At 44.7% G+C, this 27,439-nt stretch overlaps 1 protein-coding gene across 2 annotated transcripts; it reads left to right on the top strand.

The window, feature by feature from the left end:
- Positions 1–88: 88 nt before the first annotated feature.
- On the top strand, positions 89–27,075 carry LOC148532442 (uncharacterized). 2 transcript variants are annotated; one of them, XM_088467806.1, is made up of 5 exons: positions 89–252; positions 5,515–5,623; positions 6,132–6,210; positions 6,327–6,418; positions 21,969–27,075. In XM_088467806.1, the coding sequence occupies exons 4-5, from the start codon at positions 6,358–6,360 to the stop codon at positions 23,384–23,386; spliced, it is 1,479 nt and encodes a 492-aa protein (XP_088323932.1). In that variant the 5' UTR covers positions 89–252; positions 5,515–5,623; positions 6,132–6,210; positions 6,327–6,357; the 3' UTR covers positions 23,387–27,075. The 2 variants fall into 2 exon arrangements, with proteins under 2 accessions (XP_088323932.1, XP_088323931.1); XM_088467805.1 differs by lacking the exons at positions 89–252; positions 5,515–5,623; positions 6,132–6,210; positions 6,327–6,418 and adding an exon at positions 7,717–8,125.
- Positions 27,076–27,439: the final 364 nt, after the last annotated feature.

Genomic DNA, 27,439 nt, shown 5'->3' with positions numbered 1-27,439 from the left:
TTGTGTTACCGGGGGGCGATAACTCTAATCCCCCCCCCCCCGGATCCGTCACTAATATGGGGGCACCGGCAGCGCGGAGACACCGGGAAGTAGGGGAGGAACTGGCAGCTGCCAGGAAGAGTAATGGCGGCGGCGGCCAGTGGCAGGAAGTGACGGAGGCCGCAGTGGAGCAGGAGAGAGGAGAACGCGGACGGGACAATATGAGGAGGAGGAGGAGACACGGCCTGAGCTGCTGCTGCCCCCGTCATACATGTACGTATGTGTTATATGTGTGTGACCTGGGGGCTGTGTGTGACCTGTACATAGGACACACACTGTATACTGTCTGTCTCACTCTTACTGTAATACATCATATATATACCATTTCCCCCCCAATGTTGGGGTCCCCCCTATTTGTTACTAGCTCTGGTACTCCCAAAATCAGGGGGAGAGATGGGGGTTCCCCCCTGCACCATGAATTGCCCCTGGGGGCTGCCGGAACCATACAGGAACCCCCCTCCTCCACCATGATACCAGGCCAGTTGGCTCTAGGACTGGTTTTCCCAGGTATGACCGGCAGTCACAAAGCCCCCACCATTAGGTAAATACCCTAACGCTAACCCCTAACCCTCCCTCCTTCCCCGCTGCCTGACCCTAACCTCCCCTCCCTTACTGACTAACCCTGACCCTCCCCGGTGCCTGACCCTAACCCTCCCTCCCTGGTGCCTAACCCTGACCCTCCCTCCCTGGTGCCTAACCCTGACCCTCCCCCTAACTCTCCCTCCCCGGTGCCTGAACCTAACCTCCCCTCCTCCCTTACTGCCTAACCCTCCCCCTAACCCTACCTCCCTGGTGCCTGAACCTAACCTCCCCTCCTCCCTTACTGCCTAACCCTCCCTCCCCGGTGCCTGACCCTAACCCTCCCTCCCTGGTGCCTAACCCTGACCCTCCCCCTAACCCTCCCTTCCCGGTACCTGAACCTAACCTCCCCTCCTCCCTTACTGCCTAACCCTCCCCCTAACCCTCCCTCTCCGGTGCCTGACCCTAACCCTCCCTCCCTGGTGCCTAACCCTGACCCTCCCCCTAACCCTCCCTTCCCGGTGCCTGAACCTAACCTCCCCTCCTCCCTTACTGCCTAACCCTCCCTCCCTGGTGCCTGAACCTAACCTCCCCTCCTCCCTTACTGCCTAACCCTCCCCCTAACCCTCCCTCCCTGGTGCCTGAACCTAACCTCCCCTCCTCCCTTACTGTCTAACCCTCCCCCTAACCCTCCCTCCCCGGTGCCTGAACCTAACCTCCCCTCCTCCCTTACTGTCTAACCCTCCCCCTAACCCTCCCTCCCCGGTGCCTGAACCTAACCTCCCCTCCTCCCTTACTGCCTAACCCTTCCCCTAACCCTCCCTCCCTGGTGCCTGAACCTAACCTCCCCTCCTCCCTTACTGCCTAACCCTCCCCCTAACCCAAACTCCCCGGTGCCTGAACCTAACCTCCCCTCCTCCCTTACTGCCTAACCCTCCCTCCCCGGTGCCTGACCCTAACCCTCCCTCCCTGGTGCCTGAACCTAACCTCCCCTCCTCCCTTACTGCCTAACCCTTCCCCTAACCCTCCCTCCCTGGTGCCTGAACCTAACCTCCCCTCCTCCCTTACTGCCTAACCCTCCCCCTAACCCTAACTCCCCGGTGCCTGAACCAACCTCCCCTCCTCCCTTAGTGCCTAACCCTGACCCTTCCCCTAATACTTACCTTCGGGATGCCGGCAGTCGGGATTCTGGAGCCCGTATTTGGACCGTCGGGATCCTGCACCCTGGGATGCGGATTACCTCACGTCAATGTACATCGACCCAGGTTTATACTATGTGTGACAGCAAACGACCCGGGACGAATGTCCCAGGCCCATGACCCTGCTCTGTACTAGGGTCAGGGACTGAGACCTGGGAAATTCACGGGTTAATCGGTGTGCGAGGTGTATAACAGCGCCGACCATCGACTGGCACGCGCCCGCTATCATCATAGTGTACGTAATCCCTGCACTGGCACTGATGGCGAGGATGGCAGCACTACCATACGGGTCTTATGGGCGAAAACAATAAGGACTGATCGGGGTACTGAGAATCCCCCTACTTCATAGCAGCGCCTGCCGCAATCTGACGTCCTCAGGGTACAGGCAGGTCTATATAACAGCTGATCTTTTGGGCAAAATGAATGCACTGGCTGAAAGATCTATATATATATCTATATGTAATTGCTTATTGTCTGCTTGAAAAATCCCTTTGGAGTGCTGCCTGTATATTGTATTGTGAGGATCCCTTGGATGTGCACCCGGGTACATGATAATATATAGGAGTGCCGGTCTATAGTCAATGATACATACATACACTGGCTAATTCATTTTTCTATGCATTGCATTATGGGAGTGATGATTTCAGTCTGTTCTATGGTAAATTAGTTCTGCCTTTTGAATTATTGTATTTTAACATCAGCGTAACTTTAGTATTTGGTCGCTTTGCGTTGGTTTATTACATTTCCTTTGTGGTTTGGTTTTTACGGCGCTGGGTGTTGAGTTTTTTTGACAAATTACCTATTTCCACAATTCCCATCCCCCAGAATTACCAGATGAGGTGGGAGAGGGCCAATTGGGCCCCTGTAGCCTAATGACACTTTCTCATTGCATCTGGTGCTGGTGATGGTCATAGTCCAAATGGTCAGTGTAATGGCGGGTACATATCGGGCATATCGTCCATTGCAGGCATGGGCAACCTGCGGCTCTCCAGCTGTTGTGAAACTACAAGTCCCAGCATGCCCTGCCACAGTTTTGTTATTAGAAAATGCTAAAACAGTTGCAGGGCATGCTGGGACTTGTAGTTTCACAACAGCTGGAGAGCCAGAGGTTGGCCAGGCCTGGTCTAGTGCATCCTCAATGTCACTAATGCTGCGCTCTCCCATGCATTGTCAGCGATATCTCCAGTCAGACCTGCATGCTCTTTGCTCTGGTGCTTCTAGCACACTCTGGTCTGTATCTCAGCACTTTGTTGCATCAGCTGAGTGTGCTAGAGGCACCAGAGCAGAGAGCGACACCCCAGGCAGGAAAGAGGAACTGCACGGGCTGTGACAGGTGCAGGGTGCTAGAATGAACACTACGGGGGTCAATCCAATTAGGTGCAAATTGCGAGTTGCTATTTTCTCTTCGAATTTGCATAGCAAATTCATTTTGCACTTCAATTAGCAACTCGTACTGATCAGTCAGACTGAATTCACATCTTTCCACTCGCACCTCCCTGAGGGTGAGAGATGGGAAGGAAAATCTTTATCTTAAGGTTAAATTGTTGGGATATTTTGCTGAACCCCTTGGACCCCCCCTAATGACTAATTAAGCAATTGGAAGTTTCCAGTCAGCTTAATTATTAGTCCAATAATTGCATGTAATTTTTTGAGGTACAAAAAAAAAAATTCCTCAAATTACCCCCAAATCAACTTTTTCGTTATTTTAGGCACCCCAAATTTAATTACAATAATTTTTTAATTGAAAAATAATTTATTATTTTTTCAATTTTTCAAGATGCCTTCAAAGTACCCCAAAATCACATTTTTTTTCTTACTTTTTTTTTGCATTTTTCGTTTCATTCGTTTGAGATTAAACAAAAAAGTTTGTTTTTTTTATCATTTTCTTGCATTTAAAAAATAAAAATCAGCCATTTGACACCATTTAAAAACCTACAGTACCTTCCTAATGCTCACAAACAGCCCACTATATGGTCCTTCTAACAGAATTATATACATTTTGCGGGGTCCAGGATGGTCTCCCCACTTTTTCATGCACTTCTCTCAAATCTCATTTGGCAGTCAAATCATACCCCTCCGCTGCGAGCACCACAAATAGCCATTTTTAATTGGATCGGAGAATTCTTGGGCGCTCGCTTCGATGAGAAGTCTGTGAGTTTCAAGAAACAAACTCACTACTCGCAATTCGCACCTCGTTGGATTGACCCCTATGTATGTTTGATGGCTGAGCTCCTCTCCATGCTATTTTGAACGCTGTATCAGTGAGCATATAATTTGTAGTATTACTTAGTACATTTGGGGTAATATTATAAATGGTCACATATAGGAGAGGTAAGTGCTATATAAAGTACTATGGGCCTTATTTATAAATGAGTTTTATAATACACGAGGGATAAAAACTCGTTTCCTATGACAATGTTACTCCAACCAACCAGCTCCTTACTGTTATCTGTTTGAAAAATGACAGTTGGGAGCTGATTGGCTGGATCATCATTTATCTTACGCAGCGAGTTCTTTCACTCGTGAATGATAAAACTCATCCTATATTAGAAAAATAGGTTCAGGAACTCCTGGGAGGGGGAGAGGCATTGATGGGCGGAGCTGTGAATAATGTGGGTGGAGCTACAGAGGGGTGGGGCATCAATTGGGGCATAAAACCATTTTTCTTTTTAAACAGAGTTTGGGCTGTGGCGGTGTTGTTATAACTCTCACTGTCTCCTCCCATCTGTCCCTGATGACATAATCTCCTATTCTGACTTATCCTTTCCTCTGCCCTTTTTACCCCTTCTCCGTGTCCCTTTTGACTTCTCTCTCCATTTGCCCCACCCCGTCCCCACTCCTAATGACCTCAATCTCTTTCCTCCACTTTACCTAACTAAGGTCTCTGTTCGCTGCTTTTGTCCCATGTCTTCCCCCATACTGTACCCTCTTCCTGACTCCATCATCTCCTCTAGGTGAGCTCTCCTTGTCAGTCCGATAGTGCTCTCTCCCTGATGACTCCTCTTTGTCACCCCAATTGCCCCTGATGACCCCTTGTTCTTGAAGAGGAGGGGGGACAGATCATGGGTGCTGGGGCCCGGAAAGGAGTCAGCACAAAGAATAGGAGGATGGGGAAAGAGGGGGACAGAGCAGAGAAAGACAGCCCCAGCCGATGGCCCAGACGGGTGGCACCACTGGCCCACACACTATGTGCAGCTGCAGACATGGACATGGCTGACTGCTGGGAGGAAACAGAGACTGCTGTCTGGGTGCAGCTGCTCGCATTGTGACAGAGCGGCCAGGAAGCATCCTCTGCCTTCCTCCCGCAGTCAGCCATGTGCAGGCATAGCGCGGCTGCGGATGGCCCTGAATCAGTAAAATTGTATTGGCGAGGGGGGCCGTTGGCAGGACCATGTGCAGCCAGCCGGGTTCTGCAAGATGGCTGCCGACCCAGTCAGTAGCACAGTAGTCAGAGACAAGATGTCCTGCTGGCGAGCAACAGGTAGGAGATCCCCCAGCTCATGGTGCGCTGTAGTATACTGCTAGCATACTTTAAAAAAAAAATTATTATGCGGTTCTGGACCGCCGCTCCAGATGGCGTAATTTTTTTACATGAACTTCCAAAACGACTCTACGGTACAAATATATAACCCTGGCTATATACAGTCCACAATTTTCATATTATCTCCTAAAGTAGACTTCTAATTTACATTTTATTGATGTCTCTCATTAAACAGGGTTACACAGTAGTCAGAAGACATTTGTGTTTCCTTCACAGCTGTGCCTCCTTCACAGTGCCTCCACCTCAATCACTAATACATGAGCGATACAATGACCAGAAGATCCTGGAACTCACCAAAAAGATCATTCAGCTGCTGACTGGAGAGGTGACTGCTGGGAATGGGACATTATACAGTAACACCAGGGGATGTGTCTGGGTGATGACTGGAGAGGTGACTGCTGGGAATGGGACATTATACAGTAACACCAGGGGATGTGTCTGGGGGATGACTGGAGAGGTGACTGCTGGGAATGGAACATTATACAGTAACACCAGGGGATGTGTCTGAGAGGTGACTGCTGGGAATGGGACATTATACAGTAACATCAGGGGATGTGTCTTGGTGATGACTGGAGATGTGACTGCTGGCAATGGGACATTATACAGTAACACCAGGGGATGTGTCTGGGTGATGACTGGAGAGGTGATTGCTGGGAATGGGACATTATACAGTAACACCAGGGGATGTGTCTGGGTGATGACTGGAGAGGTGATTGCTGGGAATGGAACATTATACAGTAACACCAGGGGATGTGTCTGGGTGATGACTGTATCATTGTGTGTGTCAGGTTCCTATAAGGTGTCAGTATGTCACTGTCTATGTCTCCATGCAGGAGGGGGAGTATATAGAGGAACACAAGGGTTTGTACAAGGACGTGATGATGGAGAATCACTGGCCCCTCACATCACTGGGTAAGAGGAGAATGTAATTTATGTGCGGGGAGAGCAGGTGTGTAGGCCCAAATAGACATACATCATGTGATAATCACATATATACAATGTACTCAGTCACTGTGTGTCTCCTACAGATTGACCCAGTAACAAAAATATCCCAGAGAGATGTCCTCTACATTCACAGGATTGTACAGAGGAGAATCACAGGACCCCACAGGAGCATCAGGTAATATAGGTTCTTCCCAATGACCACAAAAACCAAAGTGACTTTTCATTAATTGACCTGTATTTATTAATTATTCTGCATCTAATTGATATTTTAACATGCTGATATTATACTATTTATTCTCAAATAATGTACTCAGACATTATTAAGGTATTGTTTTCTGTGAAATTTACAATGAAGATCTGACTGATATTAAGGCAGAAGATATAGAGAGGGAAGAAGAGACGTATGTGACTGATATGAAGGCAGAAGATATAGAGGGAGAAGAGACGTATGTGACTGATATGAAGGCAGAAGATATAGAGAGAGAAGAAAAGACGTATGTGACAGAAATGAAGGCAGAAGATATAGACGGAGAAGAAGAGATGTATGTGACTTATATGAAGGCAAAAGATCTAGAGGGAGAAGAAGAGCCGAATGTGACTGATATGAAGGCAGAAGATACAGAGGGAGAAGAAGAGACGTATGTGACTGATATGAAGGCAGAAGATATAGAGGGAGAAGAAGACACGTATGTGACTGATATGAAGGCAGAAGATATAGAGGGAGAAGAAGAGACGTATGTGACTAATAATAAGGCAGAAGATATAGAGGGAGAAGAAGAGACGTATGTGACTGATATGAAGGCAGAAGATACAGAGGGAGAAGAAGAGACGTATGTGACTGATATGAAGGCAGAAGATATAGAGGGAGAAGAAGATACGTATGTGACTGATATGAAGGCAGAAGATATAGAGGGAGAAGAAGAGACGTATGTGACTGATATGAAGGCAGAAGATATAGAGAGAGAAGAAAAGACGTATGTGACAGAAATGAAGGCAGAAGATATAGACGGAGAAGAAGAGATGTATGTGACTTATATGAAGGCAAAAGATCTAGAGGGAGAAGAAGAGCCGAATGTGACTGATATGAAGGCAGAAGATACAGAGGGAGAAGAAGAGACGTATGTGACTGATAATAAGGCAGAAGATATAGAGGGAGAAGAAGAGACGTATGTGACAGAAATGAAGGCAGAAGATATAGACGGAGAAGAAGAGATGTATGTGACTTATATGAAGGCAAAAGATCTAGAGGGAGAAGAAGAGCCGAATGTGACTGATATGAAGGCAGAAGATACAGAGGGAGAAGAAGAGACGTATGTGACTGATAATAAGGCAGAAGATATAGAGGGAGAAGAAGAGACGTATGTGACTGATATGAAGGCAGAAGATACAGAGGGAGAAGAAGAGACGTATGTGACTGATATGAAGGCAGAAGATATAGAGGGAGAAGAAGATACGTATGTGACTGATATGAAGGCAGAAGATATAGAGGGAGAAGAAGAGACGTATGTGACTGATATAAAGGCAGAAGATATAGAGGGAGAAGAAGAGACTTATGTGACTGATATAAAGGCAGAAGATATAGAGGGAGAAGAGACGTATGTGACTGATATGAAAGCAGAAGATATAGAGGGAGAAGAAAAGACGTATGTGACTGATATGAAGCCAGAAGATATAGAGGGAGAAGAAGAGACATATGTGACTGATATGAAGGCAGAAGATATAAATAATCAAGAAGAGACTTATTTTAAGACAGAAGCTACCGAGGGAGAAGAAGAGATAAATGTTTCTGTTATGAAGACAGAAAATACAGAGGAGGAAGAGATGTATGCAAGAGGTGATCAGCAGTTCAAGGAGGATGAAATCCCTACAGATATCAACACAGGTAATCAGCACTTATATTTTTGCAGAAAAATGTCACATTCGCTTTGCTCAGTCACTACAGCAATCTCTTCTGCACCATCCTCTTCCAGTACCAACTATAGAGTGAAAAGTACCTGGACAGTGAGGAGTCAGGAGCCATCAGCCCCTATTATACTCCTGCTCTCCCCCTCACATCATGTCACTGTGTGTCACCAGCCCAGAGATCTGACCAGTCTCCTCCCCACACTCTGGTTCATCTCATACATCTGGAGCCATCAGCCCCTATTATACTCCTGCTCTCCCCCTCACATCATGTCACTGTGTGTTACCAGCCCAGAGATATGACCAGTCTCCTCCCCACACTCTCTGGTGTATCTCATACATCAGGAGCCATCAGCCCCTATTATACTCCTGCTCTCCTCCTCACATCATGTCACTGTGTGTTACCAGCCGAGATCTGACCAGTCTCCTCCCCACACTCTCTGGTGTATCTCATCCATCAGGAGCCATCAGCCCCTATTATATTCCTCTCCTCCTCACATCATGTCACTGTGTGTTACCAGCCCAGAGATCTGACCAGTCTCCTCCCCACACTCTCTGGTGTATCTCATACATCAGGAGCCATCAGCGCCTATTCTACTCCTGCTCTCCCCCTCACATCATGTCACTGTGTGTTACCAGCCCAGAGATCTGACCAGTCTCCTCCCCACACTCTCTGGTTATCTCATACATCAGGAGCCATCAGCCCCTATTATACTCCTGCTCTCCTCCTCACATCATGTCACTGTGTGTTACCAGCCCAGAGATCTGACCAGTCTCCTCCTCACTCTCTCTTGTATCTCATACATCAGTAGAAGGGATGTCAGCATGATCCTACCTGTGTTCAGGGCCATAAAGAGCTGCGCCAAATCCCAGGGTGGGGGGTATTGGCTAATCACTTGAGGTGTAGCCATGCCCCTTACGATTTTAAATTTAAAAAAAAGGAAAAATATTAATTTTGTAGTGGTGCGCTGTGAGCCCCTCAACTCTGCGAAAAGCCAGGGGGAGGCGCGATCACCCCCCCCCCTTCCCCCCTACAGGCACAAGAGGCTGCTGCAACGTGTGCTTGGCTGGTGTGATGTAAGAGGGAGGGGAGCCCGGCCACACCAGCAAGCCTGGGTCTGGGTAATTAGTACCCGGTCCCACCCCTCTGCGCCCATACCTGTGTTCTACCACATGTGAGATTATCCTCTTGAATAATAATACCATACTAGTTCATTCTTTATATGTGTATACTAATACTGCTATACTAAAGCAGAATAAGAGGCGATTCCCCTTTCCCTAAGATCATACTACACACATGACTTTATATTGCATTCTTGTGTAGCAGAGTGGGCCAACAGTAATGTGTCTGTGTGATGCTCTTACAAAATGTGCACCAACCCTCCACTATATTAGAGGGACCATCATATAAAATTACAGACTAGTGTAAAAAACTAGCAATAAGGTCAAAACGGCTGCAAACGGATATCCCTGAGTACTAAGACTCCACCTTAATAGAGGTGCCATCTTCTAGAGATGGACGTCTTAGGACTCCAGATATACATTTTATTACATAGTATTTACACTGGTTTCTATTTTTAGTTGAAGGTCACAGTGTAGAATAACTTAGGCTTGTTATTATTGTATATAACCCTGAGGAAGTCCTACGGACCACACTGGTGGTTAGGACGAAACGCGTTTTATAGACTGATGGAGACATTTGTCGGTGTCTATTATGTTCAATGTTTTTGAAACGATTTTTCAAATAAGTGAATGATATATTTTAATCATATTACGTTTGGATTTATCTTGTTTTTCCAGTTATTTTGGGTGCACTAGAGTGAACATTTTCACCATTCTTGTGAGATGATCATATGACATGTTTATTTTAGGGACGGGACCACGTGGTTATGGCACATTTCCCTCTGGATGTACTGGTGATTTTATCTGGACAATATTGCACAAATACAGTGCATCCGGAAAGTATTCACAGCGCTTCACTTTTTCCACATTTTGTTATGTTACAGCCTTACTCCAAAATGTAATAAATTCATTTTTGTCCTCAAAATTCTACAATACCCTATAATGACAACATGTAAATAGTTTTTTTGAGATTTTTGCAGAGTTACCAAAAAAAACTTAAGAAATCACATGTACGTAAGTATTTACAGCCTTTGCCATGAAGCTCAAAATTGAGCTGAGGTGCATCCAGTTTTCACTGGTCATTTTTGAGATGTTCCAACAGCTTAATTGGAGTCCACCTGTGGTAAATTCAGTTGATTGGACATGATTTTGAAAGGCATAAACCTGTCTGTATAAGGTTTCACACTTGACAGTGCATGTCAGAGCACAAACCAAGCATGAAGTCCAAGGAATTGTCTGTAGACCTCCGAGACAGGATTGTCTCGAGGCACAAATCTGGGGAAGGGTACTGAAAAATATCTGCTGCTTTGAAGGTCCCAATGAGCACTGTGGCCTCCATCATCTGTAAATGGAAGAAGTTCGGAACCACCAGGACTCTTCCTAGAGTTGGCCGGCCGTCTAAACTGAGCAATCGGGGGAGAAGGGCCCTAGTCAGGGAGGTGACCAAGAACGCGATGGTCACTCTGTCAGAGCTATAGCATTCCTTTGTGGAGAAAGGAGAACCTTCCAGAAGGACAACCATCTCTGCAGCAATCCACCAATCAGGCCTGTATGGTAGAGTGACCAGACGGAAGCCACTCCTTAGTAAAAAGCACATGGCAGCCCACCTGGAGATTGCCAAAATGCACCTGAAGGCCTCTCAGACCATGAGAAACAAATTTCTCTGATGAGACAAAGATTGAACTCTTTGGCGTGATTGCCAGGCGTTATGTTTGGAGGAAACCAGGCACCGCTCATCACCTGGCCAATACCATCCCTACAGTGAAGCATGGTGGTGGCAGCATCATGCTGTGGGGATATTTTTCAGCGGCAAGAAATGGGAGACTAGTCAGAATAGAGGGAAAGATGAATGCAGCAATGTACAGAGACATCCTGGATGAAAATCTGCTCCAGAGCGCTCTAGACCTCAGACTGGGGCGACGGTTCATCTTTCAGCAGGACAACGACCCTAAGCACACAGCTAAGATATGAAAGGAGTGCCTTCAGGACAACTCTGTGAATGTCCTTGAGTGGCCCAGCCAGAGCCCAGACTTGAATCCAATTGAACATCTCTGGAGAGATCTGAAAATGGCTGTGCACCAACGCTTCCCATCTAACCTGATGGAGCTTGAGAGGTGCTGCAAAGAGGAATGGGTGAAACTGCCCAAAGATAGGTGTGCCAAGCTTGTGGCATCATATTCAAAAAGACTTGAGGCTGTAATTGCTGCCAAAGGTGCATCAACAAAGTATTGAGCAAAGGCTGTGAATACTTATGTACATGTGATTTCTTAGGTTTTTTTTTTTCATTACATTTACAAAAATCCCCAAAAAACTTTTTACACGTTGTCATTATGGGGTATTGTGTGTAGAATTTTGAAGACAAAAATGAATTTATTCCATTTTGGAGTAAGGCTGTAACTTAACAAAATGTGGAAAAAGTGAAGCGCTGTGAATACTTTCCGGATGCACTGTATATACATATAGACACACACATATAGTAATGTATGTGAGGCTTGGTCTTTTTGGGACATTGCATGACAACTGCAGATGGAGTAAGAAGGCGCTTATTAATTATCTTGGAAGAGCAAAGCTTGATTTGTAGCACATTTGCAGTATGGGTCTGGGGCATGCACAGATTCCCGACCCTTGGGATATGCAATCAGACTCAAAGTACCTGATCGGGTTGTGCTATATATGCTGCAACCCATGTGACCCATGACCGTACGCTCCTTGACCATAGAGGAGGATGATCCTCCGGCTTCTATATCCAAGCAGAATTACTGCTACCATTTTTCCTTTTTCTGATCAACTAGTGGATCATTTGGAGGTAGCATGGAAAACTCCTGGAAAGCGTTACAGGTGCAAAGACGCCTGGCTCACGCGTATCCGTTTGCTGGGGAGTATTTTGCCACATGGGAATCTCCATCTGTGGTGGATTCACATGTCACGTGCTTGGTCAAGAGCGCGACTTTGCCTATGCCTTCCATATCGTCCTTAGGACACTACAGGTAGGAGGGTGGAAAGTTGCCTGAAGTTTATATATTCCCTGTCGGGTGCGGTGGCCAGGTCGGCTATAGCTTTCTGCTGGGTAGCCAGAGCTATGGAGTCCTTGGCAGACTCCCTGGAGGAGTCCCTGTCTTCAGACGCTAATAGCGACCATGTGACTCTGGTGGGCAATGTTCGTGATTCAGCCGCATATATTAATGAGGCTGATTTGGATGTTACTCTCCTATCTTCAAGGGGGTCGGCGGCCGCAATTGCGGCTCGCCGTACTTTGTAGCTCTGCTCCTGGAGAGCAGATGCAAACTCTAAGGAGGGTTTGCCTTATAATGGTAAAGTTCAGTTCGACAGCATGCCTGCTTTCTGCGTCCATGCCTGCCGGGTCAAGAACTGTGTCCTTTCGGCCCTTTAGGGACCAAGGTAAGGTTTAAAAGAGTCAGTCAGACTGGCAAGTCCAAGAGACAGGCTTGGAGCGCAAGGCGTCCCGACATGCTGAGGACCTGACTAGTCTGACAAAGCCTTGCAGGCCCAGAAAGCAGTACATTCCTGGCTACAAGCAGGAGTCATTGTACCTGTCCCAATGTCGCAAAGGTGACAGGGATATTATTCAAACCTCTTTCTGGTGCTCATAGCACCTATCCTCAATCTCAAGTCCCTGAACAAAGTCTTCGGGGTACCTCGATTCAGGATGGAAACCCTACGCTCCATGATACTGGCAATGGAACTGGGGAATTTATGGTATCCCTGGATGTCCAGGATACATACCTGCATATCCCGATTGCATCTTCGCACCAGCGGTTTCTCAGACTAGCTACAGTACCAGTCAAAAGTTTGGACACACCTTCTCATTCAATGGTTTTTGTTTATTTAAATTATTTTTAACGTAGTAGATTAATGACATCAAAACTATGAAAGAACACATATGGAACTATGTTGTAAACAAAAAAGTGTTAAACAAATCAAAATATGTTTTATATTTTAGATTCCTAAAAGTAGCCACCTTTTGCTTGGATGACTGCTTTGCACACTCTTGGCATTCTCTCAGTCAGCTTCATGAGGTAGTTTCCTGGAATGCTTTTGAATTAACAGGTGTGCCTTGTCAAGAGTCAATCTGTGGAATTACTTGCCTTCTTAATGTGTTTGAGACCATCAGTTGTGTTGTGCAGAGGTAGGGTTAGTACACAGTGGACACCACTATTAGACTACTGTTGTAATCCATATTATGGCACCAACCACTCAACTCAGTAAAGAGAAATGACAGTCCATCATTACTTTAAGACATGAAGGTCAGTCGATACAGAAAATTTCAAGAACTTTGAATGTATCCTCAAGTGCCATTGCAAAAACTATCAAACGCTATGATGAAACTGGCTCTCATGAGGACCGCCCCAAGAAAGGAAGACCAAGAGTTACCTCTGCTGCAGAGGATGTTCATTAGGGTTACCAGCCTCAGAAACTGCTACTCAACAACACCTCAGATTAGAGACCACATAGTCTTCACAGAGTTCGAGTAGCAGATAAATCTCAACATCAACTGTTCAGAGGAGACTGTGTGAATCAGGCCTTCATGGTTGTATTGCTGTGAAGAAGTCACTACTGAGGATGAACAACAAGAAGAAGAGAATTGTTTGGGCCAAGAAATACAAGGAATGGACATTATACCAGTGGAAATCTGTACTTTTGGTCTGATGAGTCCAAAATTTAGATTTTTGGTTCCAACCGCCGTGTCTTTGTGAGACGCAGAGAAGGTGAGCAGATGGTTTCTGCATGTGTGGTTCCCACTGTGAAGCAAGGCAGGAGGAGGTGTGATGGTGTGGGGGTGCTTTTCTGCTGACACTGTTGGTGATTTATTCAAAATTCAAGGCACACTTAACCAGCATGGCTACCACAGCATTCTGTAGCGCCATGCTGGTTTGCGCTTACTGGGACCATCATTTGTTTTTCAACAAGACAATGACCCCAAACACACCTCCAGGCTATGAAAGGGCTACTTGACCAAGAAGGAAAGTGATGGAGTGCTGCGTCAGATGACCTGGCCTCCACAATCACCCGACCTAAACCCAATTGAGCTGGTTTAGGATGAGTTGGACCACAGAGTGAAGGAAAAGCCACCAACAAGTGCTCAGCAACTCTGGGAACTCCTTCAAGACTGTTGGAAAACCATTCCAGGAGACTACTTCATGAAGCTGATTGAGAGTATGCCAAGAGTGTGCAAAGCTGTCATACAAGCAAAAGGGGGCTACTTTGAGGAATCTAAAATATAAAACATATTTTGATTTTGTTTAACACTTTTTTATTTACAATATAATTCCATATGTGTTCTTTCATAGTTTTGATGTCTTCAGTATTAATCTACTATGTTGAAAATTATTTAAATAAACAAAAACCATTGAATGAGAAGGTGTGTCCAAACTTTTGACTGGTACTGTATATGGCAACAACATTCCAGTTTCGGGCTTTACCTTTTGGCCTCTCAACGGCCCCTTGGGTGTTTACCAAGAGTATGGTGGTAATGGCATTCCATCTGAGACTACAAGGGATCCGCCTATTACCTTACCTGGATGATCTCTTGCTGCTGGCAGTATCTCCAGAGGTACTTCTCCACCACCGGCAGCTTACCATTTCGGTGCTCCAGTCGCACGGGTGGCTGATTAATTGGAAGAAGTCCTCATTGACTCCATCTCAGAGAATGTTCCACGTGGGAGCCCTCTTGGATTCACAACAGCAACGGATCTTTTTGACACCAGACAAGATCTTTGTTTTTCAGATGCAAATATGCAAATGTCTCCAGGGTAGCAAGGTGTTCATTCACCCAGCAATGCAACTACTGGGATCCATGGTATCGACCTTTGTCATGGTGGAGTATGCCCAGTTTAATTTGCGACCTCTGTCAATTTTCATTCCCGGAGTCCTCAATTGGGAAGCGGACTTCCTCAGCCATCACGACATGCATCCTGGGGAATGGTCTCTTCTCCAGAGTTGTTTCTACTCCTAGTGGAAAGGTGGGGCCTTCCAGACGGTAGTCCTCATGGCCTTCCGACACTATTGCAAACTGCCAGTGTACGGGTCCAGACCAGACGCTCTCCTTGTAGAAGCTCTGTCAGTCAAGTGGACCTTCCAATTTGTGTACCTCTTTGCTCCGGTGTCCCATCTTCCTCGAATACTTCGAAAGTTCAAGCTGGAATGTGGCACTATCCTGCTGTTGGCTCCAGTGTGGCCCACAGGGCACTGGTATTTAGATTTTCAGAGTCTCTCCATCGACACTCTGTTGCTGTTACCTCAACATCTGGACCTGTTGTCTCAGGATCCTTGTTTTTACCCGGACCTGGGTTGTCTATCTTTGATGGCTTGGCTCTTGAGACATTTCTCCTAAGGTCGAAAGGTTTTTCCAGCTCTGCGGTTAACACCATGCTCAGAGCTTGGAAACCGGCTTCTACAGGTTTTACCACAGGGTGTGGCATACCTACTTTAAATGGTGTCGCCTTAGGGGGTCGATCCCCAGGTGTTTCGGATATCCAGGGTTCTGGCTTTCCTATAGACGGGCTTAGATCAGGGTTTTTGCCTTGCCTCCTTAAAAGTGCATGTCTCTGCACTGTCAGTGTGGTTTCTACATAGGATTGCTCCGCTTCCTGAATTTCGCACCTTTAGGCAGGGTGTCCTTCGCATTCAGCCTCCCTTTGTCCCTCCAATAGCTCCTTGGAATTTGGCTGTGGTCCTTAGGGCTCTCCAAGGACCTCCATTTGAACCTCTGGGCTCAGTGGACTTCAAGTGGCTTGCAGTGAAGACTGTGTTTCTTCTGGCTGTTACTTCGGCCAGAAGCGTATCAGATTTGGGGGTTCTCTTCTGTCGCCCTCCTTTTCTAATTTTTCACCGGGACAGGGCAGAACTTCGCCCTGGTTTCCTTCCTAAGGTGGTGTCTAGTTTCCACATTAATTAGGATATTATAGTACTGGCCTTTAAGTCACCAGACCTTTCAGCAGGTGAGGCCTTATTGGATGTGGTACGGGTTCTATGGATTTACGTGGACCCTACCAGTTCCCTTCGGAAGTTGGGCTCTTTGTTTGTCCTCTACGGTTTCCACAAGAAGGGTTGGCCTGCCAATAAGCAAACTTTGGCAAGGTGGATTTGCATGGCGATCTCTGAGGCTTACACTCTGGAGGGCATTCCAGTGCTGCCCTCTGTTTCTGCTCACTGTACAGGGTCTGTGGGTCCTTCATGGGCAGCTCCCCGCGGTCCTCTGTCCATATTTTTGTATGGTATTATGCTTTTGATACCTTCGCCTCTCAGGATACTTCCTTTGGGCGGTGGATTCTCCTTTTTGCACAGGAACGTCCCCACCCTTAAAGTGATTGCTTTGTGACATCCCTGTGGATCCCTAAGGACCCTGAAGTAGAAAAGAAGATATATGGTGTGAGAATGTGATTCTTGAGTGTTCCAGACTTCTTCTTTCTCTCTTATTTTCTCCTCCTCTGGCCTTTGGCTTACTACTAAACTGAGGAGCTTCTGGCTGGGAGGCGGGGTATAGAGGGGAAGCCAGGTGCATCCTGGGAAGAAAAAATTAACTATGTGGTGCCCAGATGCCTCTGCCATCACGATACCCCAAGGTATCCCTGTGGATCCTAAGGACCTCATAGATAGAGAGATAACAAAGGTAGGTTCTTACCATATCTCTTCTTTTTATTTTACTTTACTGTAATGGGGTCTATCCACTAGGCGACCTGAAAGACTGAACGACTAGCGTTCAGACCTTCAGGTCGCTGAGGTGCAGTGCCAGCACTGAACGGTGTTCACTGAACATCATTCAGTGCAGAGACTGACCTCCTATCTCTGAACATGCGGAACCTGACGATCGTCATCAGGTTGACGGGCATGTTCAGTAGATAGTCGGGGTCGGCAAGGACCCAGAGTGCACGCGCATCGCTGGTCCTTCCTGGCTATCCATTACACAACTTTCTGTACATTGTGACCAAAACCTCCTGGTTTTAATTGGATCGTGCAAAAAGTTTTGTAATGGATAGGCCCCTTAACATAGCAAGCAGTACTAGACAGTCTTCTGGACGTCTGTGCTGCTGCTCCATCATCCCTCTTGCACACCGGGACTCGGCGGGGCATCGAGCGGGACCTGGTTAGCGTGGCTCCTCTGTCCCCAGACTGCAGCTGGGATGCAAGGGGACAGGTAAGGCGGGCAGTCTCGCCTCCGGTCTCTGGAGACAGACCAGAGGCGCCGATGCGGACACAGGTCCATCCGGGACTCCAATAGACCACAAGGGCATACATTACTTGTGCATAGAGTCCAGGGAACCGGTGGATAAAGGGCCTGATTCAGACCCACTCGCAAGCGGCTTTCCGCTCGCAAGTGGGTCGATGTTGTGCACTGCGCATGCGCACGACGGCGGGAGCTCCGTCGTGCGCATGCGCCAGACGTGACGAGCGAAGGACTTTCCTTCGCTCGTTGTGTCTGATCAAAGGGGGCGTGCTGTCGATGTTGATTGACAGCACGCCCCCTTTGGTGGGCGTACCGGGGGCGTGCCTCCCTGACGGGGGCGTTCTCAAGGGAACGCCTACCGTCAGAAGCCGGCCCCACTGACATCACTAGTGATGTCAGTGGGAGTGATTTTGGCTCTGATAGAGCCAAAATCACTCAGGGCCTTGTGGTTGAGAAACTCAACCGCAGGCTCCGGCTCGCAGTGGCGATGGTCAAGACCAGCGCGGCCATCAACCTGCACGCTCGTACAGGCTGTGGGTGGTGACCCACAGCTATATGAGCCTCCAGGAGGACGCTCCATATTAATGGAGGACGGCCCTCATTCAGAGTGTGCGCTCTGCTCAGAACGTACGGCTCTGAATGAGGGCCAATGTCAGCACAGGGGCTGACATTAACCACCGGTTCTCCTTTCCTCTTGCCTGGACCTGCCTTGTTCTGCCTTGGTGAGATGTTTAGTGAAACTGACCTGCAACATTCTTTTGAACAGAAAAGGATTGGCGTGCTGCGCTGGAGATGAGCATCTCAGTTAGGGAAATAGATTAGGTTATGTGTACAGCATCAAAGGCTGGACTGAGCGCTAGTGTCAATGTATGTTAATAAAATAATTAGGTAAACATAAGCACAAAATTCAGCATCAACAGTATATATGGTTAAAAAGTGGGTATTATGGCCACTATGTGTATATTGTTAATGTTTATAGCCTTTTAGGGCTTTATGGGTGCGGTGATAGGAGGTCCAGTGTCCGCTTTTCAGAGGGTTCTTCACCCTGTTGGGGTTGAGGGTATCCCTATCCCTACCTCCCCCTACCTGAGGTCGGCATTCCTCCTTTCCCCGCAGTCACCGATATGTGGCTGGGACCCGGTCGTATAGTCGCGGCACTTTGTGATGTCAGATACCGTTATATTCTTCACAAGGGTCTCACCTCCTCCAGCTAGTATTCTCTCGCACTGTCCACGGTTAAACCAGCGCATTTCACATTCGTTGGGATGCTTTTTCAAGGATATTTGCTGTCATTTTTTTAGGTCTTTGAATAGGAAAACTTTATTTAGAATTGGGAATGACTGGAACCTGAAGTGCCCTGTTATAGCAGCAACCTCATGTTCCTATAAGCCATATTTAAAAACAATATACTGCTGTGCTTTATTTTGACAAAATAAAATATAAATCAAAGGATAAATACAAAATAGGCGATAAAAGAAGAGAATGAGAGATCACTGAAGTTAAAATGTTATGTGTTGTGAACGTGTTTGCAATTGTGTTAAAATTATGTTAAAAAGGCTTTGAGGTCAATGTCTATATTGAGACCATTAGACTCCGACATTAGTAACTGGTATATCCATTTCGTTTCATTCTTCTTGAGAGTTAACCAGATCTTCTCTCCAGTGGGGTATATCTTTCTGCATACCAACAAATTTTTGCCCTTTTGGAGCTCTGTTATGGTGTTCTGCAAAATGTGCTGAAAGGCTGTGGGTTTTCAGTCCTTTTTGTATATTATACAGATGTTCGGATATTCTTGTTTTTATTTTTGTCTGGCCAACATATTGGGTGCCACGTGGGCATTCCAATAAGTATATTTCTCCCTCAGTGTCACAAGACATACAGTTCTTGATTTTAAATTCTTTTTTTGTGATACTTGAATGGAAAATTTGAGCTGGTTTCATGGTTGATGTTTGGTTTTTACAGCCTGGCAGAAGTAGTGTGGGGAGGAAGCTTTGTATTGAATTTCTTGCTTTCTGTACATGACTTTTGATTGTGTTGGTGAACTTTTTTTCAGGTCTTCATCCAATAATAAGACATCCAATGGTTATTCAGGATTTTCTCAATTTCTTTATGGTTCCCATTGTATTGTGTGATAAAAATGGATTGTGTTTCTGTTTGTTGTTGGTTTTTGATTTGTAGTTAGACAAGATCTCAAAAATAGAAGAAAATTACTATTTGTTGTAATGCTGTTTCTTTGTAGCCCTTTTGGATAAATTTTTTCTTCATTTCTCTGGTTTGTTACATGAAGATATGGTCTTCTGTACAGTTTCGTCTTACGCGTCGGAATTGTCCTCCTGGAATATTTACCCATTGTCTATGATGATTACTGTTGTATGCCAACATATTGTTTCCATTCACTTTCTTGATATGGGGTCTTGTTTGGATACTGTTTTCTTTTATGTAAATTTCAAGATCCAGAAATACCACCGGTGGTTGTGAATTCCAGATTTAGAGAATTACTGTTCATGTAAATGAGAAATTCCTACAGTTCTTCATGGGACCCATTCCAGCCGAAAAACAGATCATCTATATACCTCTGCCAATTCCAAATTTTATCTATGTAGATAAAGCAATGAGACCAGCATCTATGCTTTTTATTGTATTTCATGGGGCTTATATAAGCTAGAAGTTTTTTTTATAGTCTTGAATCATTTTTTTAATATATATTTTCTGCCTTTGTAAATTATTATTAAATTGATATTATTCATTTGCAAACAACATGGGTGCTTCTTGATTTCTCACTGCCCTACCATATGCATGATACTCGGTAATGCCGGCACACCCATGCTTGCCTCCGGTACTGCGCCCCGTGCCCACCAATTACCTTTCCCAGTCAGGAAAGGAATAAATATATAGCATCTATGGCAGCACTCAGGACGACTTGTAAAATATATATACTGTATATATAGAGTAACAGAAGCACTAGTAAAGTACTAAATGGCAAATATATTTCTCCAAGGTTTCTAACCCTATGTATTTTAAACCCTCAGGAAATGTCTGTTTATGCTTAATGAGAGTTTTGGGCTTTAAGGAAAGATGGATAATGGGTCCTGTGGGTGTGGATGTGAGAGTGAAGGGAGGGCTCCATCCACAAGGCCAGTTAATCTTTTCCGGCCTTCAGCCTGAGAGCAGGCTAATTAGTGCCTGCAGCTGTGAGAGGCTCATATAAGCTGTGTCAGGGTTTGGCTCCTGTACTACTTGTAAGTAATGTGCATATGCCTATGTTTGTGGTGAGGGAAATAGGCCCTACCACTTTGAGAGAGGGAATCTGTTTAGTGGCCAGATGGGCTAGGATTTATTTTTATATTTTCCACTTTATACTGCACAATAAAAACTAACTGAAGCTAGCTTGCACGAAAACCCTGGACTGGTGTGCTGTTACCTGACTGCTGTGTATTTGGAGGTTCCATTTACCCCAGGAGTGGGACCTCCTACCCCAATCTTATTACAATAGATAGAGCTATATAGCTAGACAAAGTTAGATAAATGTACATATTTTATATATATATATATATATATATATATATGTAGCAATGAGCCTGGCACTCGAGTAATACATGCAGCTGTGGGGTGCCCTCCTAATAAGTCAACAGTATTCCATAGTCCTAAATAAAGGAACAGGCGGCACTCCCATACAAAGTACAAAAAAGTGCTGTATTCAATATATCATGCTGACAATTTACAGATACATCAACGTTTCAAGGCTTGACGCCTTTTTGTCAGGATGCGTCACTACAAGTGCAAATAAAGGCCTTTATTTGCACTTGTAGTGACGCATCCTGACGAAAAGGCGTCAAGCCTTGAAACGTTGATGTATCTGTAAATTGTCACCATGATATATTGAATTCAGCACTTTTTTGTACTTTGTATGGGAGTGCCGCCTGTTCCTTTATTTAGGACTATGGAATAATAAATAAATATATATATTTATCTTTATCAGCAGTTTTTTTGCTTTGTTTTCACTTTTTGTGGAACTATCACTATTCCTCATTGGAGCTACCAGCTATTTTTTTCCGTATACTTTAATATACAAATTTTCTATTAAATTAATATATAGGATATATTACATCCTTAATCAATTAGTATTTACACATTTTTTATTTATGTCTGCCTTTTTTTTCTTATGTCAAAGGAAATGACAGCCTCATAAAGAAGTATGGCCTAAATACTGAGGTGAGGGATTGACCTTTCACCCTTAGCCTATAACTTGGGAACCGGGTGAAAGTTCCCTTGGGCATTATCTAGGGCTGGCCGGCTCCTGGGCTAGTAAAAAGAACCTAGAGTGCTAGGGGTCTGCTCTATTTAGTAAGGTTTGTTTCTTCTCCTATATTATGTTTATGAGTGTGAACGGTAGAAGCCCAAAGTGTTCCTCATGATGTTGTACTAAGCACAAACCTATGGGAATAGGGGTGAGATTAATATTTATTAATTATGCCTTTGCTGTGGGATACTTGGATAACTATTTTATTTCTACCAGATGGACCGAATACAAGGAAGACCTCGGAAGGACATCTTGTTTGGTGTCCAGATTTTAAATTAGAAGATAACCTCACACAAGGATCTCCAGAAGAAAATTACATAACCCTAAATATACATCCATCACTTTTTAGTGCAGATATATCATCTGATCCCTCTATTCTTGAGGAATGTACTTCTGGTAACTCACATATTGCTGCACATAGTACAGATCATAGCGGTGATACAGTCACTTCTGAGTGTGGGACATGTTTTACACCAAAATCAGCTCTTGTTAGACATCAGATAAGTCACACAGGTGAGAAGCCATTTCCATGTTCTGAGTGTGGGAAATGTTTTACACATAAATCAGCTCTTGTTACACATGTGAGAAGTCACACAGGTGAGAAACCATTTCCATGTTCTGAGTGTGGGAAAAATTTTACACAGAAATCTTATCTTGTTATACATCAGAGATGTCACACAGGTGAGAAACCATTTCCATGTTCTGAGTGTGGGAAATATTTTACACAGAAATCAGATCTTGTTACACATAAGAGAATTCATACAGGTGAGAAACCATTTCAGTGTTCTGAGTGTGGGAAATGTTTTAAAAGGAAATCAGAGCTTGTTATACATCAGAGAAGTCACACAGGTGAGAGGCCATTTCCATGTTCTGAGTGTGGGAAATGTTTTACACATAAATCAGCTCTTGTTACACATGTGAGATGTCACACAGGTGAGAAACCATTTCCATGCTCTGAGTGTGGGAAAAATTTTACACAGAAATCAGATCTTGTTATACACAAGATAATTCATATAGGTGAGAAACCATTTCAGTGTTCTGAGTGTGGGAAATGTTTTAAAAGGAAATCACATCTTGTTACACATCAGATAAGTCACACAGGTGAGAAACCATTTCCATGTTCTGAGTGTGGGAATTGTTTTACAAAGAAATCAGCTCTTGTTACACATGTGAAAAGTCACACAGGTGAGAAGCCATTTCCATGCTCTGAGTGTGGGAAATGTTTTACACAGAAATCAGATCTTGTAAAACATGAGAGAATTCATACAGGTGAGAAACCATTTCCATGTTCTGAGTGTGGGAAATATTTTACACAGAAATCATATCTTGTTACACATCAGAGATTTCACACAGGTGAAAAACCATTTCCATGTTCTGAGTGTGGGAAATGTTTTACACATAAATCAACTCTTGTTACACATGTGAGAAGTCACACAGGTGAGAAACCATTTCAGTGTTCGGAGTGTGGGAAATGTTTTACAAGAAAATCAGCTCTTGTTACACATGAGAGAAGTCACACAGGTGAGAAACCATTTCCATGCTCTGAATGTGGGAAATATTTTATAAAGAAATCAAATCTTGTTAGACATCAGATAAGTCATACAAATGAGAGGCCATTTCCATGCTCTGAATAGGGATGGACATCAGAGCTTGGTGTCGATTGATTGCCAAGCTTCTGTCATCAAATCATGCAATACGATAGCTACTAGCTATCGCATCATAACCATTGGTGGTTAAACCTTGCATAGAAAAAAACAGCTGCAATAGTCATAGAAACTAAGCTGCAGAACCCACTTTTGGGTGTCCTCGGCTTAATTCAGACACTCTATGGATGGGCATCGGAGACAGCAGCAGATAGCTGGCAACTGTCGCAAAACCCTCTTTTCATTGGAAAAGAGTACTTTAAACGGATCAGGAACATTGATGGTTGGTAACTATTTGTTTCTGATATCCATCCCTAGTTCTTAGTGTGAGAAGTGTTTTATACAGAAACCACCTCTTGTTACACATCAGGGAATTCATAGAGGTGAGAAACCAGTTACATGCTATGAGTCAGTGGCGGATCCAGGGGAGGGCGATCAGGGTGATCGCCCCCCCTAGCAGGGTCCATCCTTGATTATGTTTCAACAATGCTGCTGCACTCCTGCACTGAAATGGTTAAGGTCCCACTCCTCCCTTTAGCTGTACACACACCCGGAGCCTTTCATCTGCAGACAGTTCATCAGTCTTTTTGCATGGTCAGGCTGCCGGTGTGCTGAGAATGGAGGTGGTGGGGGAGGGCTACAGTATCTGGAGTTATTTTTTTGTGCAGCCAGCTCCCAGCCTATAACTGGGCTAAGGGCACACAGCTCCTGCACAAGCCAGGCACCGAGTGCTGGGGGGCTTTTGCCGAGATCCTGGGGTAGGGGGCTGCTGAAAGTTCAGCTCACGGAGCTGCAGTTTGCAGAGTAGGACATGTAATAGCAGCAGTAGCCTATTGTGATCCTGTCCCCTCCCTGGCCACACTACATCCTCTCTAGTGTGCACACCAGGCAGCATGTACTCCCTGCCCCTTCTCACCCAGGTAAGTGGCTGCAAATCTGGGCACTCAGCCCTGGCTGGCACATGGCTATTGGCACCTTCCAGCTCCTACTTTCAGCAGGGTCTGGTGCTGTGTCCCGGGCATTGTGCAGGGGAAACTGGCTGCACATTTCTGGAGGAGAGATGCCAAGGGATGGGTACCCTGCAGTGTGCCAGGCAGCTCTGTTATTGTTCTTACTGTAGCCTGTGAGTTTGTATAGATGCATTTAGCACACTTGCATTATACATGGTCAGACTCACACAGGACAGAATGTACGAATGCTAAAATGTGGTCAAAACTCCAAAATGTGTAGTTTTTGGAGTTTTGACTGCATTTCCCATATGTACAAAATTCCAGAAAATGTAACTTTCCGGCGCATGTGCCCGATAGGCTGCTAGGCAACACCATCTATAGATGGCGTTGCCTATAGAAGCCTATGGGCTTCTTTCAGCAGAAATCCGCAGTAGGATTCTCCTTTTCCTCAAATGTGCTGGCCGTCTGTAAGAAACCTGAAAGTCGTAACTTCGCATTGGGACAGCTCTTAACGTCAGAGCTGTCCTGTACATAAGTAATCATGCATGCGGCGTTAACAAATGCTGGTATGCATGCGATATGGGGAGAGATGCACATGATACATCTCACCTACAGTGTATACATGTGATACATCCCGCCACTTAACGGGAACATACCGGCATTAACGCCTGTATGCACCTAGAAATGCAAATAGAATCGTAAAGGACAGCTCTCTGTCCTTTGCGGTAGAGGGACTTTTGGGTTTATGACCCTGGAGTCCTTCTGCAGGGGGTGCTGGTAGGGATCTGATTGGATCTCTCACGGATGCAAATGTAAAGAGAAGCCCATAGTCCACCAGGTCCAAGGATACATTCCTGAGCTAGGTACAAATGGAAATGTGGTCTAAACGATGTTTTGTCTGTATTTTTTCCCTTAGTACATCCCACCCATATAGAAATTGGAATTATCAATGTGACTGACAAACTAAAAAAAAAAAACCTGTAAAGGAGAGGAGTAGGTACCAGAAAGGGGAGGAGTCAGGATAGATCACTAAATCACCCCCCCTAAAAAAGTCTAGATCCGCCCCTGCTCTGAGTGGGGGAAATGTTACCCTAGTAATTAGTGTGGTTATAGAGTGTTACAGCTCATTGTTCTACCACTGCTGGGTGACATATAGACCTAGGTTGCAGCACTAGTGTGTGGTGTTACAGCCCATCATTCTTTCACTGCTGGGTGACATATAGACCTAGGGTGCAGCACTAGTGTGTGGTTATAATGTTACTGCTTATTCTACCACTGCTGGGTGACATACAGACCTAGGACGCAGCACTAGGGGGACTATTCATTGTCTTACATGTGCAGCTGCATGCTTACATTGTTCAGTGAGCAGAAGCTTATCACCATTTCTGTACAAGGTGAGATTGTGTGCGATTGCACAAACAAGATTCTTACTGAATTTGACCTTGTAACACTCTGGTTTAGTAACACGTATCAGTGTCAGGGTGACAGTGACATTGGTTTGTCTCGCAGTTGCTTTCTGTAGTGATATCTGTTAGATATTTAGTGTTTATCAATTTTTATTGCATATTATATTTTTATTGCGCGCTCATTAACACCATCATTAATTCATGAATCATACACTTATAAATTATGGTCTTTGGTGTTTATATATATTGGCACCCACATTGGTGATGGTTTGTTACTTCTGTTTAAAAATCCTTTAGATTCAGGTATGAATTCTCCCAGGTGCTGCTTCACCAAGTAATTCCTCCGGCACGGATATACTACTTTATTAATTAATTAAATAATCTTACTGAGAGTATAAATGCATCTCTCAGGGTTAGTGCACAAGTAACAAGGAGAACAAATCACAGACCTTTTATACACTGGTCATGTCATTTACAGAACCATTACACATTATCACGCCCTCTAACATGATTGTTACCTTCTATGGCATGCAAGCACTGGATGACTTCTGGCATAATCTGATAACACATCTATAATAATATGGAGGCATAGTTTATTCTTATTGGTATTAGAATCCTCCGTCCTGTCCTTGGAATACTATGGACGAGGCTACTTGTCCTGCTAACATCCTTGCTCTGTGGGCTGTATCTCTATATTTGGTAAATAGCTCAGACACTGCGTAATAGGAAAGATCTTATTGTATTCCTTATACTCTCTACATTGAGAAAAACAAGTTATGTAATATCGTGCTTATAGTGACCATGATAGCTGAGTCCTGCTGCAGCATCATGGCTGACAGGTGGTTCTAATACTGACTAATGTATATATGTGCTCTGTATGATATATATCAGTATATGGATATTTGTAACTTGTAAATATATGTATGTATATGAAATATATCTGTATATATTGAGTTATGTGAAATATTCTGTATTTATTGTTTCTTATTGAATCTAATTTACGCAATTTCCACCCTTTGAATATACACATTTTACATGTGTCATATTTATAGATTACACTGGAACATAAAGCTCCTCCATATCTATCTCAGGTGTCTCTTTATTGTACATGTCTCATATTTATAGATTACACTGGAACATAAAGCTCCTCCATATCTATCCCAGGTGTCTCTTTATTGTACATGTCTCATATTTATAGATTACACTGGAACATGAAGCTCCTCCATATCTATCCCAGGTGTCTCTGTATTGTACATATGTCATATTTATAGATTACACTGGAACATAAAGCTCCTCCATATCCCAGGTGTCTCTGTATTGTACATGTGTCATATTTATAGATTACACTGGAACATAAAGCTCCTCCATATCTATCCCAGGTGTCTCTTTATTGTACATGTGTCATATTTATAGATTACACTGGAACATAAAGCTCCTCCATATCTATCCCAGGTGTCTCTTTATTGTACATGTGTCATATTTATAGATTACACTGGAACATAAAGCTCCTCCATATCTATCCCAGGTGTCTCTCTATTGTACATGTGTCACATTTATAGATTACACTGGAACATAAAGCTCCTCCATATCTATCCCAGGTGTCTCTTTATTGTACATGTGTCATATTTATAGATTACACTGGAACATAAAGCTCCTCCATATCTATCCCAGGTGTCTCCTTATTGTAC

The sequence above is a fragment of the Taudactylus pleione genome, unplaced genomic scaffold (assembly GCF_031769625.1).
Source record: "Taudactylus pleione unplaced genomic scaffold, aTauple2 ptg000076l, whole genome shotgun sequence".
Taxonomy (NCBI): Eukaryota; Metazoa; Chordata; class Amphibia; order Anura; family Myobatrachidae; genus Taudactylus; species Taudactylus pleione.
The sequence above is the reverse complement of the archived record's forward strand: the minus strand, read 5'-3'. Positions and strand labels throughout refer to the sequence as shown.

What these genes read in the sequence shown, in the direction of transcription:
- LOC148532442 (XM_088467805.1), top strand. Translation starts at nt 7,852, where the DNA reads ATGAAAGCAGAAGATATAGAGGGAGAAGAAAAGACGTATGTGACTGAT. An exon ending in CCCTACAGATATCAACACAG is followed by an intron (nt 8,126 to 21,968) that starts GTAATCAGCACT and finishes TATTTCTACCAG; the next exon opens with ATGGACCGAATACAAGGAAG.